The sequence below is a fragment of the Salarias fasciatus genome, chromosome 6 (assembly GCF_902148845.1).
Source record: "Salarias fasciatus chromosome 6, fSalaFa1.1, whole genome shotgun sequence".
NCBI lineage: Eukaryota > Metazoa > Chordata > Actinopteri > Blenniiformes > Blenniidae > Salarias > Salarias fasciatus.
This window is the reverse complement of record NC_043750.1, coordinates 36,303,169-36,317,753: the sequence shown is the minus strand read 5'-3', so window position 1 is coordinate 36,317,753 and position 14,585 is coordinate 36,303,169. Positions and strand designations below refer to the sequence as shown.

At 45.1% G+C, this 14,585-nt stretch overlaps 1 protein-coding gene across 1 annotated transcript; it reads left to right on the top strand.

Annotated features, from left to right (window-relative positions):
• The first annotated feature begins 252 nt into the window (after positions 1 to 252).
• bmerb1 (bMERB domain containing 1) lies at positions 253 to 14,537 on the top strand. The gene is made up of 6 exons (XM_030093268.1): positions 253 to 542; positions 5,601 to 5,721; positions 8,255 to 8,328; positions 12,202 to 12,316; positions 13,063 to 13,145; positions 13,245 to 14,537. Exons 1-6 carry the CDS (start codon positions 290 to 292, stop codon positions 13,361 to 13,363), a joined length of 765 nt encoding a protein of 254 aa, XP_029949128.1. The 5' UTR covers positions 253 to 289; the 3' UTR covers positions 13,364 to 14,537.
• Positions 14,538 to 14,585: the final 48 nt, after the last annotated feature.

Sequence of the window (14,585 nt, the reverse complement as noted above, 5' to 3'; positions counted from 1 at the left end):
GGACAACCAATTCACCTCAGGCATAGTTTTTAGAGTAAGCTTTAAGAAAACCTCTGAGCCTTCAGTCATATTCACATGAACATACTCATGAATCCAGGTCGATAGATTTAAATATACTGTATGTATACATTGAAGGAAGAAGTCTTTGGTGAAAACTTTGATGCTGCTCTGCGCCTATTGTTTTATTTTTACCCGTCTCGGTGCCAGTGGGAGTCACCCGCGCGCTCCCCTCCCTGCGCCGCACTGCGCACGCGCCCTGCATCCTCCGCTTCGCATCCATCCAACGTCGATGGACTTGAAAAGCTCGAATAAAGATGCTCGCCGTCTCGGGTCGCTGGAGACGTGTCACCGGGTGAAACCGACGTACCTGGAGGGCGTCACGCAGAGGGCACGCGAGGACTTCGCCAAAGGACGACCTCTTTTCGCGGTTTGCGCGCGCGGGGACTCGTCCGACATGGAGCTGAAGAAATCCTTCTCGGACACGGAGCGCGCGCTCCGCAGCTACGGCGCGGTGTCGGAAACGGCGTGGACGACGGACAAAGGTGAGCGTCTGTCCGGTGAAAGGCGGGGGTCTGCTGGGAAAATGTGTGTGTGTGTGTGGGGGGGGGGGACGAGGCCGCCGTGGACGCTGCTTCCCGCCCGGCGCTGCAGGGGTTAACGCGTGACTCACAAAAGCTTCGGGATGTCTCGGTATCAGCGGCGCGGCTTCCTCTGCAAAATCAGCCGAAAGGCCCGGTGCTCCCCCTCCGCGCTGCACGCGCTGTGAATGAGTGCCAAGAAACGATCCCTGAAAATACAACCGAGCAGGATCACTGCACTCTCCTCTTCATCCTGCCCGCACACACACACACACACACACACACACACACACACACACACACACACACACACACACACACACTCACACATATACACACACAGCGCAGTGTTTCACCCCGTGCACCGCTCACATCCATGCCAACATGTTTGAGGCTTCCAGAATACAGTTTGCTGCATGTGGAGGAAAGTTTTAAAACATTATTATAGAACTCAACTTTTCCCCCCTCTGTGCGTAACTTCACCCTGTGCTGGTATGACTCATAAGCAGGGCGCAGTCGAACTCTTCACCATAACAGCTGTAAACTTGCAGCACTGCAAACTGCAGCGGCAGGAATTATGAGACAGATTGCTCAGAAAAATAATCCTGCAAATCAGTTTTCTTTGCATCTCTTAGATTTGCCCCCACTTAATGCACAAGATATATTTCAACTTCCTCAGTTGATTTGTTTTATTTATCGTGTGGTTAATAAGAAATTGTGAAATCAATACATGAAAACTCTGCTCAGAATCCTCCACATCATTTAAAAATACAGTTTGAAAGGCAATTTGCACATTACACTACAACATTTACGATGTAAATTTATAATAACAAACAGTATAATGCAGTTCCAATACATCATTATTACATTGTTATGATTTCTGATTCCTTTTCAATTTTTTTCACATATAAATGAATAATGTCCTAAAGTACAGTCTGAGAAAGGTTCATTAAGCCACTGAGGGTGGAAAAGGATGGTTTTAGGAGTGTTTTCTCTATTTTCATCGCATTGCGTGTTTCTGTCAGATCATCTGAAGCGATGACGAGCGCTGAATGACGCATGTGTCGACAGAAGCGGCAAACAGACAGGAGGCGTGTGAAACGTGCCCCACTTGGTATCACTGAGGATGAGCCGTCATCACGGGGAGCGGGGCGTGAAGAAACTTCCAGATGAAGTCTGAGAAGAAGAGAAAGAGAAGGCAACAAAAGCTGTGGGGGATATTTTTAGACACAGATTCAGTCCTTGGTGTGTGTCTCTCTCTCTCTCTCTCTCTCTCCCTGGTGGATTCACACAAACCTGCAGTCTCAGGTGAAGCAGCAGGGCCTGCTGGACTCTGTGGACGAGGTGTGGTCCAGCAGCGGCAGCAGGACCCGGCCAGACTGCAGGATGTGTCTGCATTCACACCCTGTGGACTCCTCTCTGCAGGCCGTTTAACCCTCATTAAATCATAATCCTGAAGTACGCCGGCGAGCCGGCGTGTCTTAATGAAAGAGGGCTGATCCGTGGTCACTAATGATGCGAGGAGGCTGGTTTACACCTGCAGGCGACGCAGGCAGCGGAGTTAACCTTACCTGTCCCCGGTGAACCGGACACTCTTAATTAGGAGCATCTAAGCTCCTTGTTCTCTGTAATGATTTTAATGCTTGGTGTGTGTGTGTGTGTGTGTGTGTGTGTGTGTGTGTGTGTGTGTGTGTGTGTGTGTGTGTGTGTGTGTGTGATGAGAGGGAGCTGCTGAGACTTTATTAAACTGGCACTTTGCCACCTTTAATGGTCCCGTCGGGACTCAATGCAGTGTGGTGATATTGATGAGGAGCACATGGCCAGAGAGAGAGAGAGAGAGTGTGCCAAGAAACACAAGGAACGGCCGGCAGAGACACAGGAAGACAAATGTTTCATAAACTTTAACTTTGGTTCAGCGACTGTGCTGTCAGCGAGACGGGATCGGTGATGATTCAACATGAGCGCGGCACAAACAAACCCAGACTCCTGTCTGCTGTGGTGAGTCAGCGCCGGACTCAGCCAGCGTCCATGGAACGGCGACTCACACACACACACACACACACACACACTGCAGTGTGTGTTGCTGCAGGAGGATGGAGAGCCGATCCAGCTGCTCCTCTAACGTTGCCATGCTCTGTGGATCAGCTCCACACGTCAGATCTGATGATTTAGGATTAAGGATGCGAACACTTTGTTTATTCAGGTGCACGGAGGCGTGAAGACAGGAGTCCATTCATATCACAAAATGAACAGAAGGGATGATTACAGGCACTTTACACATGACTTTTATACCATCTTTTAAGATATTTTTATATGAATACATTTGATTTCAGCCTCACAAATGAGAATAGTTGCTGGTTTTCAGTTGATGTTGGGCAAAGGACTCTTAATGTACAAATTAGTCGAATGGAAGCTGTAATGTCTCGTAAAAGGGAGCAATCAGGTCATTAAAGCGTCCAACATGTTTGACTCAGGATTTCATTTCGATACAGTAAATCTTTAGGTGTCACAGGCTGAAGCTGCTGTATCAAAAGTAGCCATCAAGCAATTCTTCTCAGCCCACATCCTTGTTTCTGAGCTCCACAGCTCTGCTGTGTTTCTCTATTTTTCGCTGACATGATGCATTTTAATGTCTGCGGTCTGTGTGAACTGCTGCCGCCAGGCAGGCCATTTACACACACATGAAAATGCAAACTGACACACGCTTTCTTTCCCACAGTCATCAATACTTGAACAGACAGGCGTGTTTACCTCTCCTACCTTGTCCTAACTGTCACATCCTAAGATAATTTATTACCTTTAGATATAAATTCACTTCTCATGTCTTGTTTACTGATGAACACAGATGAAGACAGCCCAATCACATCCCCACTGGACTGGAGGACTACGTAGATTTTACATGCTCAGAGTTTCTCAGTACTCCATTTTCCTCCAGTAATCTCAAAAACTTGCATTAGAGCAGAGCTGTCAAACGTAAAGCCTGTGGGTGAAAACTGGCCCACAGGAGACCTGCAGCCCGGCCCCAACCTACCAAGCAACTTGCAAAAATTCTGCAAAATGCAGCAGTTCTCGATGCTTTTTGGACATTTCACTGTGTTTTGCACCATTAAACCTGGCGCTACGTTGAGAGAGTTCGCTGATCTAAAATAAGTTTGACGCTCCTGATTTAAAGATTAACTCTGAATTTCCTGGTTTTGTCCTCAGTCAGCGGCGATCGGCTCCAACCGTCTGCAGCTGTCGGCTTTATAGAAAAGAGAAGGTGGATGTAACATTCTCCAGATGTCAGCTGATTTAGTTGTATTTCTACAGAATAACATGAGACGTTTTCTGTTCTTCGATGATTGAAGTTGAAGTAACTGAATTTTGGCTTTGCGGAGCAGATGAAGAGCTGCAGAGATCCCAAATGTAGAATCAAGAGAAGTGTTTGTGGAAACCGCCGAGCGATCGCCATGCATTATTCATCCGCTCTGAAGCTGCTTGTGAGTGGAAGTTCAGAAACAAATGTCAAGATTGAAACTGCAGAGACGAAAATATTTTGACTTCCCTCACTGCAGACCGCCTCCGTCAGCTCTCAGCTGGAGGCGGGGAGGGGGAAACCCGGCCGCGTTTCCACCAGACACTTTCACAGGCACATCTCTCTCGGTTAATCAGGCTGTGACGCCGCCGCCGAGCGTCCTGCAGCAGCAGCGTCTGCTCCGGTCGCTGCATTGATCCCTGCTGCTAGAGGCTGGCCAGTGTGGTTTTTAGCTGCTGTGCCTTATTGGCAGATATGGAGCGTGGAGTCGTTTGTGTTTTCTTCACTTCTTCAGCGAAGAAAAAACACTGGTCTCAGTTCACTGAAGCTTCTTCTTGTCATTTGTGCCTTTAAATTTTTAATCAGCTCTCTTAATCACTCAAGCTGCTTTCTCTCCTAACGCCACGTTCTTGGCTGCTGTGAGAAAACTCGTCACGTTGAGGCGAGGTGAGAAGAGCGTCTGCCAACGAGCCGACGCTCTCTAGAAAGTTTTGGCGGAACGAAAAAGATCAACGCCTTCATGCATTTGTCACACGAAGCCAAAAGAGCGATGACTTATGATGAAGATCTTCAGTCAGATGTGGGCGTTGTGCTGCAACATTGTTCCATGAATCCAAGTCTGGTTACTTCTCTTTGTAACACAAACCACTGAAACGGCTCCTGGACTGTGAATGACGCCGAGGAAGGAGGACGGGCCGATTCCCACGGCACACGGCAAGTCCACATTCCTGATTGTTTATAGTTTTCTTGGCACATTGAACAACTTATTAAACAGAGATGCAGCTAAGAGGCTTGAGGATGGGTGAAGAGTGACGTGTTATGAGGAGGGAGCGCGGCGGTAATGTGTCTAAACCGACCTGAGCCACTCAGCTCTCACACCACATCCTGTCTCAGCTCAAGGATTCATTTCTGGTTCGTCTTTTAGAAGTTTCATTCTTCATAACTTCAACTGTCATCACGCTAGTCCAACAGTTTCAATTTTAAACATCTATTAAGTCTTCTCTTATAGTTTGTGACTGTCATAATTCCAGCTTTGGATGGGACAGACCCTGGAGACAGGTGTTCAATCCATCACAGCATAAAGAGAGGAAGGCAAAAATCACACACACGCTCATGTCCAGGGGTCATTTGGAGTCACCGGGTCGTGGGAGGAAACCAGACCGCTATGGCTCGATGTTCCAGTGCCATATTATTGTGATTACTGCGCAGGTGGAGGAACGGAGTGAATCAACACAGAACAGAATTTCCAATCAGTCTTTTTGATGAACATATCGAGTTTTCCTATTTCTATTTCTACTGTAAATCCTTTTCCTGTGACCTCTGCCCTCTAACGTGTTCAAACTGTGTCCAAGTGTCAAAAACATGCAACAACAGAAACTATTTAAATAAACTATAACTGTATAAATGGATTCTACAGATGTCGATAAGGAAAAGCACGAACTGGCAGAACATGCAGACTCCATGAAATGATGAACAGTTCTCTCGTTCTCTCCCTCTGTGTGTCTCAGGTCACTCCGACGTGTCCATGGCGGAGAGCACCATGTCCCCGGAGGAGATCGAGGTGGAGATGGCTCGCATCCAGCGCCTGCGGGAGGTCCTGGTGCGCAGGGAGTCGGAGCTGCGCTTCATGTGAGTCCGGCTCCGTCGGGGCGAGCGGAGCGCGAAGTAACGCCGGGCGGCGGCGTGACGCGTCCCGGCGCTGTTGTCGAGCAGATAATAAAGCTCACCTTGTTGCCATGACACAGCCGGGCGCCGTTTCTTTGAGATGTACAGTTAGTCGGTGCCTGGCGGAGGCTGAGAGGAGCGGGGTGTGTGTGTGTGTGTGTGTGTGTGTGTGTGTGTGTGTGTGTGTGTGTGTGTGTGTGTGTGTGTGTGTGTGAGACGTGCCAATAGCAGCTGAGTGAGTCACCCTGCTGAACCCGCCGTCCACACTCACCTCAAGGATTATGGATCAGCGTTCAGTTTCAGACATTTTATTTATATCTGCTGCTGTCTGGGCTGCACAGCCACCAACACCACGTTAATACGTCACTCTTCAGTCATTTCTTTACATTTTAACAGAAGAATTTGGAGATATTTCTGCATATTATCCTCAGCACGGATTCAGTTCGGCTTCATGAGATCTAAATGAAATGAATGGGTCATTGTGGAGCTTCTGTGGCGCCGGATAGGGATGAAAACGGTTTGCAGAACAACACAAAGAGGGTCCATTCATCCAGTCATCTGTCCAGAGAATCAGGTTTACAGTCCATCGCGGGGATTAACACAGAAGAACTATTTAGAGTCAGTGATCAGCCTTACATTGTGCAGGAAGTTTGAGAACTTTTTCTTTCTGTCTACACTTTCTGACTTTCCTCTACAACAGAACTTGAATCAATATTTTATCTGATTTTTAGCACAGTTATTGTTATCAGCACTGAAACATACAGCCTGCCACCTCTGTGTTTCAGTCTATTTTTTTCCTCCACATGCACAAGTAGCTTTTTCAGGCACATTTTAAATATAGAGTATTATTTTGTTGAATATGAAGAAAATTAGGCTTTCACATGTGTGATCAATAAGTTTAATTAAACTGTATTTAAGAGGAGGGGACTTTCCATCCACTGATCGCAGTCTGTCTCATTTTAGAATATTTGAACTAACAGAAGCAGAGCAGTGGTAATCCCTGGTAATCTGCTGCAGGAGGATCGATCTGCACCTGTAGAAAATCAGACCGGTGTTGTTGTTTTAGTGTGACTGTCAGTAAACCTGCTGTCTGGAGCTGTGAAGACTGACTGTTTCACCACTGTTGCATCAGAACTGACGATGCTGCAACTGAGAAAATCCCAAACAGCGCTGCAGATGGTTTACGCTGCAGGTTACATTTCGTAAAAGAAAAAGCTGCAATGGTTTCTATTTTGTCAAATCCACAAGTTTGTTGATTAAAAGAATTCTTTAAATGGGGCATCAGATTTTTAAAACTTGGGATTTAAAGTTAATGAAATGAGTTTATCGTCGGTGTCGAAGCTGCGTCCATTTGTCACAAATGTTAAACGATCAAAGTGGATTTTATGGTTCATCACGGTTCATCACATCTGAATCCGTCACACTTCTAATGATAATGTCAGTTCACACACCACTTTATAGATTCACCACGCCTTCATGCAGCTTATTGTTTACCGCCCGGTGTGTGTGTGTGTGTGTGTCAGTCAGGGTGAAGAAGCTGCTGGAAAGCACAGATAGCATTGAGAGAGTAAAACAAAGAGGGAAAACAGAGGAGGGAGAGGAAAAAAGGTGTGAAATAACAACAACATGAATGTAGAGGGAGGAGGAGGAGGAGACTGTAAAAGAGGAAGAGGAAGGAAGAAGAGGAGGAGGACGAGGATGACGAGGAAGTGAAGAGGAGTTGAAGAGGAAAAGAAAGGAGAAGGGAGAGGATGATGGAGGAAAGAGGGATCATTGTGAGAAGAGGAGGAGGAGAAGGAGGAGGAAGAGCAGGAGAAGGAGGAGGAGGAAGAGGAGGAGGAGGGAGGCCGCGGATGAGTCATCAGCTGGAACTATCACAAGGCACAAGGAGAATTAAATGTGTGGAAGCTGTCACTGCCACAGCGAGAGAGGAGGAAATGTCGAGGAAGAGCAGGATTGATTTTTGTTGCATGTTTTCCATCTTCACACACACACACACTCCTGACGTGTGACAGCGTCTTGCAGCTGGGAAATCTTAATGACAAGTACAAGAAGAGAGTTTATTTCAGTAGCACTGGATCAGTCGGTCAGGAATGCCCCATCAGTTTGTCTTTTAATCGACAGGCCGAGTGACACAAATGATTTCTTAATTATCCAGAGAAATACTGAACGTTGAAGCTTCTCTGCTGCATTTCAGTTGCTTGATGTTTATACAAAATGATCGTGAAGTGAAGGGAATGATGGAGTCCCTTCCTGTGAACGTAAAATTAAAAATTCCTGAAGATCGATTTAAAACAAGAGTAACCAAAGGAGCAATTTTCCCATCCTCCAGATTAAATATAAACAAAGTGTTGCCTGTCAGATTGGAGGTTTGATTCAGAACGAGTCTGCCCAGCATCATTTCATCAGATAAGTGGAAGCAGCTTATTATATCAGCTGTTCTTCAATCTGCTGGAAAGAACTAAACTCCGGCCTGTGTTTTCCTCTTTCCCTCCAGGATGGACGACATCCAACTCTGCAAAGACATCATGAGCTTAAAGCAGGAGCTGCGACAGATCGTGTCAGTCCCAGGTACAAAAAACACACCCATTCACAAACCAGCAGCAGAGCCGTGAACTTTACAGAGATATAAACAGCCCTGGATCGATCACCTGCCTGCAAAACTGTCCACGTTTCACTGTTTGGATTCAACCAAAAAAATAGAGGGGTCTTTATGGCAGAAAGAGGCTTCAGACTGCAGAATCTCGTAAAGCTCTGCACTCAGTTCTAGGAAGCGCCGTTACTCTGAACTGTGGCGGATTGATCGCAAGTCTCAGGGACATGTTGGAGTTATGAGGGAGGAATAATCGCACAAACAGCCGTCCATCATCACCGGGAGGGCAACACCAGCAGAGCAACACTTCACCAGCAAGCAGTGACGTCCAGCAGCTATATAGAGACACATATAGAGATATAGAGTAAAGATACACATTTAAATACACTTCAAATTGCATGTAATTACGCTGTAACATGCATGTAATTACACTGTAAAACATATATAATTAAACTGTAACGCACATGTAATTACACTGTAACATGCATGTCATTACGCTGTAACACGCATGTCATTACAATTAAAAAAACGCATGTTATTTCGCTGTAACACGCATATGATCATGCTATAACATGTAACATGTAATTACAATTAAAACCACACTTTAAAACGCATGTAATTACACTGTGTCGCACATGTAATTATGCCATTATACGCATGTACGTTTTCACGTGCATGTCATTACACTGTAACACGCATTTAATTACACCTTGAAAGGCATGCAATTTACCTGTAACAAGCACATAATTACACTAACGTAACATGAAATACATTAAAACCCCCAACTACAGCATTTAAACTTGTCACTACAGCATTAAAACCAGAAATTACAGCATTCAAATCACTAATTACAGCATTACAACCACTAACTACAGCATTTACACCATTAACTACAACATTAAGAGATAGTGGCTCATTGTCGTCTCAGTCTGTGAAGTTTTATAGAAACACCATCAAGGAAGCCTGCAGGACAGCACACACACCTCCTCCTGTGAGTGTGTGTGTGTGTGTGTAGGAGCGGTTGGTGTCATGTTCAAGGACACACACCCAGCAGTGACCTGCCCAGCAGATAATTTTAACCACCTGACAGCCGTAACATAACAGTATACTGTACATATATATATATATATACAGTGACAGAGACAAGTGAGAAAGAACAAAATGACGTTCTGCTTCTTCCCGCCGCCGTCGTTTTTCCTCCAGGAGGATTTCTGACGATACGACCTGTGGCTTGTTTTTCACGGGGTTGATTTAAGGCGTCACGGTCCCGATTCCCTCAGTACATACCCGAGCAAACAAGCTGAAACAATGTCGCTTTTGTCAATAGCTTCAACAACGTTGTTTTAATAAACTTCACACAGAAAATAAATCTCTTCTTGAATATACAGCAGAACTCTGCTAAGTCATATTTAAACAGTGTGAGGGACAGTATGATCTTTAAATTGGGATCCCATTTGGAGATTTGTTTCAAACTAGAATGAGATGATTTATCTGATTTTCTTCAGTTCTTAATATTTAACATGTAAAGCCGCGTGTTTATATTGGAGTTATAATAAAACAAAAGTCAAAGAAATACTGTTATTAAAACTTAGATTAGAGAAATATCTTCATTTAAATGATCACACATTTGTAATTATTATTAAGTAATTATTTCCACAGCAGTGTTCCTCCTCTTTTCTTTAGGATTTAAAAATATCCAGGAGGTAAACAGGCTGTGAACTATGTGAGAGAAGAGAAGAGGCGGAGCGTGGGTCTCAGTACAGAGGGGGCGGAGCATTCTCGACTGATAGTAATTTTACCATTCAAACAATCCCTCATGCTACCATCAAACAACACACTAATGCTCACTTTTATTGAGCCAAGCAAACCTATATGCCTCAGAAAGCAGAATAAAGTCACAAACCAGTTCACAAACTTGTTCTGAAGAACAAATACACATACGCAGGCACACACAAGCGTGCGCACACACACACACACACACACACACACACACACACACACACACACACACACACACACACACAAATGCAGCCTCTCAGCTGTCAATCTCAGAGCGTTCGCTGTCCATGGTGCTGAAAACTCAGATAAAAAGTCTGTACCATCTTTGATACAGCTTAAATATAAAATGAACACAGCTGGTCTAAAATTACACAATCTATTCAGATAGATATAGACACAGCTATCTATATCTTTTGGAATTCACGTATATTAGAAAAAAAAATAGACTCGGCGGTCTCTTATAGTTGAGAGCAACACAAGGCACATTCAAATAGGCAGGTGTTTAAGACCACAGCATTCTGATAAAGATAATATTTTTGAAGGTTTCACTGACTCACCAGTGGCTCCGATGTTAGGTTTTGGGTAGTACCGCTAGCGGCTAGCATAGTGTTTAGCATACTGTTTAACTTCCCTCCAAAGAGTTCAGATCAAGTGCAAAAGAAAAAACTCATTAATACCGCACAGCCAATCAGCGCTGGCTTACAGCTCTGATGCATTCATGGACAGTCGTAATGTAAGAATTGGCAAATTGGAGCCCACAATCATATGCTTATACCTTCTTGCACACACTGCACATTTTATTATAATAATTTATTTACGAGTAAATGTGAACACATCACATGAAACGGGGCCCTATGACCTTGTGGGCCCTGGGGCGACCGCCCCCTTGCCCCCACTCTGGCTCCGCTACAGGAGAAGAGTGAAGCATAACATTCTTCATACAGAAATAGTGCGGAAAAAATTCACACAAGCATTTAAAAAAATGACAATATCACCGGAAAGTTCATCATTTTGACATTTATGCCGACACTCAGTAAATGAAGGTAAAGATCCAGCATTATCAATTTGACCTCTGGTTAAAAAAGAGATAAAAATCAGGTCTTAAAACATTTTCTAATACTTGAAAATTCTGTACTTCAGCACACTGAAGTTTATTTTTAGTTTGGAATAACATTTCCTTTGCTATGATAAGAAAAAAGGGTTGACATCCCTGATGTAGCATCAAATGAGGCCTGTAAAAGAATGTTTTTTTTTGTTTTGTTTTGTTTTTTACATTTCACTGTTTTCTACATCAGAAGTTTCATTAAAACTGGTTTTGTATTGAGACTGTTGTCATTTTCACGACTGATTGTTTTTAGCAAGACATTTTCCTCACATATACTGAGGACCACAACTAAGACAAAACTCCAAGGTAATTATGGCTCCATTTTACTGGTCCGGCCCACTGAGGATGGAACTAAAATATGAGCTAAAATATGTTTGACACCCCTGGTTTGGAAACCGAAGATATTTTCCCCCGTTACCTGAAAATCGGCCCCCTGCGGTCCCTCAGCCGCCAGCCGGGCGTCGTGCACATGAATGCTGGGCCCCCGGAGCCTCATTCCTCCGGCCCAGAGAACCAGAGTCACAAACAGGCCTGCTGCTCCTCTGACGGGAGGATTTATGAGCCCGCCCCCCCCCCCCCACCAGGGGGGCGTGCGGTCCGGAGCTGCTCTGCTCCACTGTACTCCCGCAGAAAGAGCTGATGTTGGCAGTCGTTTTTCAACTCCAGATGCACGAGCTACCTCCACCGCCGGGCACGTGCACGTGCCTGTGCATGTAATTTACCCTGTTTATGTGTCTCGGAGCGTGAAGGTGAGGATGTTGAGACTAAGCGTAGAGCATATTCCTGACCTGCACCCAGCCAAATGAACAGAAAGCTCCCTGGAATTTGCATAATTAAGTCAGAGTCTTGTTTATTATCATTTATGCACGAGGGGAGAATTAAAGGTGTGTGTGTTTAGGTGTGTGTGAGACGTGTGTTTGCCATGAGGTCAAATCTCATGCGTTCCATGCCCTCCATTATCTTCCAGAGAAGGAAAAAAACAAGAAACACAAGCAGCGGGAAGAGGAGCTGATCCTGAAGATCCACAAACTGGTGCAGAAGAGGGACTTCCTGGTGGACGACGCCGAGGTGGAGAGATTAAGGTACAGCGGAACGTCAGAGAGGAGCCATGAACACAATACGAAACACAGAGAATCGAGGAACAGCTGGAAACGACCGGGAATAATCAGGGAGCTGAGGAGCAAAAAGACAGTCAACATATGAGAAACAGACAGATTCAAAACTAAAACCAGAAAAACCTGAACGACACGACCACAGGAGGTTATAGGAGTTCAGTACCAGAACGACAGCAGCTGGAATAAAAAGATAAATCATGATCGGTATGATGATAAGTGTGTGTGTGTGCATACATAGATCCACTCCTCAAAAAGTCATTTTTAGTGTTGTACGTCTAATAAAGTATAAAACTTTCACTAAGATCCAGAGGAAACTTTCAGGCAGAATATGTTTTAATTCTCTGCCATAAAGAAGCGCCGCAGGTTAAAGATCTGGTTATTTTAAACTCTCACTGTTGCTGAGGAACAAGAGGAACGTGAGCTCGAGTTGTCACATGTTGTCGAGGCCACACCGTTTTCACGCTGGTGTCACAGAGCGACGAACGGTCTCCTCCAAAAGATAAACCCGATCCATCCTCCACAGGCACAGGATCCTAATTCTGTCAAACACTGCAGGCGTTTCTCAAGATCACTGTTTTTACACTGTTGGCATCTCACAACTTTATTTTATTAAAGTAAAATTTGTGCAAACCAAAAAGTAATCCTACAAATTGAAATGAGTAAATGATGCAGCTCTGTGTAAAGACCTTCACGGTGTGTTCATGTGGCTGCAGGGAGCAGGAGGAGGACAAGGAGATGGCCGAGTTCCTCCGCCTCAAACTCATGCCTCTGGAACAGAAGCTCAAAGTCACGCAACGTGAGTGACTAGTTTAAAAAATTAAAAAAAAAATAAAAAAAAAAACGTAACTAGCACAGTCAGAAGAGAAACATCTCCGCTTCTTCTCTTCCCCTCCAGATCCTCCGAAGCCCAAGAGGCACATCCTGGAGCCGCCGCCGAACAAGCCGTCCATCACCAAGTCGGGCGCGGCCGTCATCAAGGACTGCTGCGGCGCCACTCAGTGCGCCGTCATGTAACCATCAGAAACACGTCCCGTCAGCCAGAGAAACCCCCCCAGACGCTGTTACACTGGTTTAAATATTCCAAATTCACTGATTCACTCCCTTCCGTCCCCCTGCTGGAGCGGCAGTGTTGTAATGTCATGATGACAGCCGGTTTCTCTGAGTGACAGGAAGCATTTGTCAAACTCTCACGTTATGGCGACGGGTATTTATTCTTCCATTCCAGTCCTGAAACGCCTCCGTTTTTCATTTCCACGCCGTTCCTCCCGCCGGCTCCAGGTGGTTCCAAACACCCAAACACCTCACCGTTAAGTGACTTCCACCGACCGGTCTATAGCGATGTGAGAAATCCCCGCCAGCCGGTGGACGCTTTTGTTCCCCCAGCAGACAAATATGGTCAAAAACAGCAGTTCGATCCCACGCTGGCCAAACTAACACACACACTGCGAACACGGCTGCACTGTCTGGTCATGAACGGCTCATTTAGCTGTGGTTGTGTATCTTAGAGGGAAATACAAAGATGAGTTTCACACAAACTAAAAATACACCACTGTCACTGCGATGCTTGTAAAAGTTTGACAAATGTTTCATCTAAAATTAATAAATTCAGGCCACGTATCCTCAAGCAGATAAAATTAGAAATACTTATCCAACGTCTTGAGCCGTGTGTCAATAAGAAGAAAAAGAGGTTCTGATGTAGGCACAGCGACATTGGCAGTTTTCAGTCCCTCCTTCCACCGTCTTAACGCTTGTAAATGCGAACGCCCCAGCCATCCGTCATGGTGTCGCTCATTCCCCCGAAGGACGACGCATCAGTGAGTGTACTAACATCATCTCCGCCATCGACTACTGAGAAACACGGACTCCTTCATCCATATCGCCGACGACAGACGGCGCCTTGCATCCTCTGAATTTAGTCTTGCATTTTTAACGATAAATACCAGGAAGCGAATGCAACCCCCCCTTGTAAATCCTACGATAGACGGTGTGTGTTTGAGTGTATTTAGGACATTAGTGACTCGCGTCAAGCGAAAAGTGTTGCTCTTCGTCACTTTACTTCCTTCTGATGACTTGGCGTTGTGTAGTTGTAGTGACTTGATGAAGGTCCTAATGTTTAATATTGAACAGATATGCAGAAAATAAGCTGAAACTACCTGTACATACATGTTTAAATAAAAAGCATCTTTCAGGAAGGCGGCCTGCTTCTTTCTTTTGAAGAACTGAGACGAGACGGGAA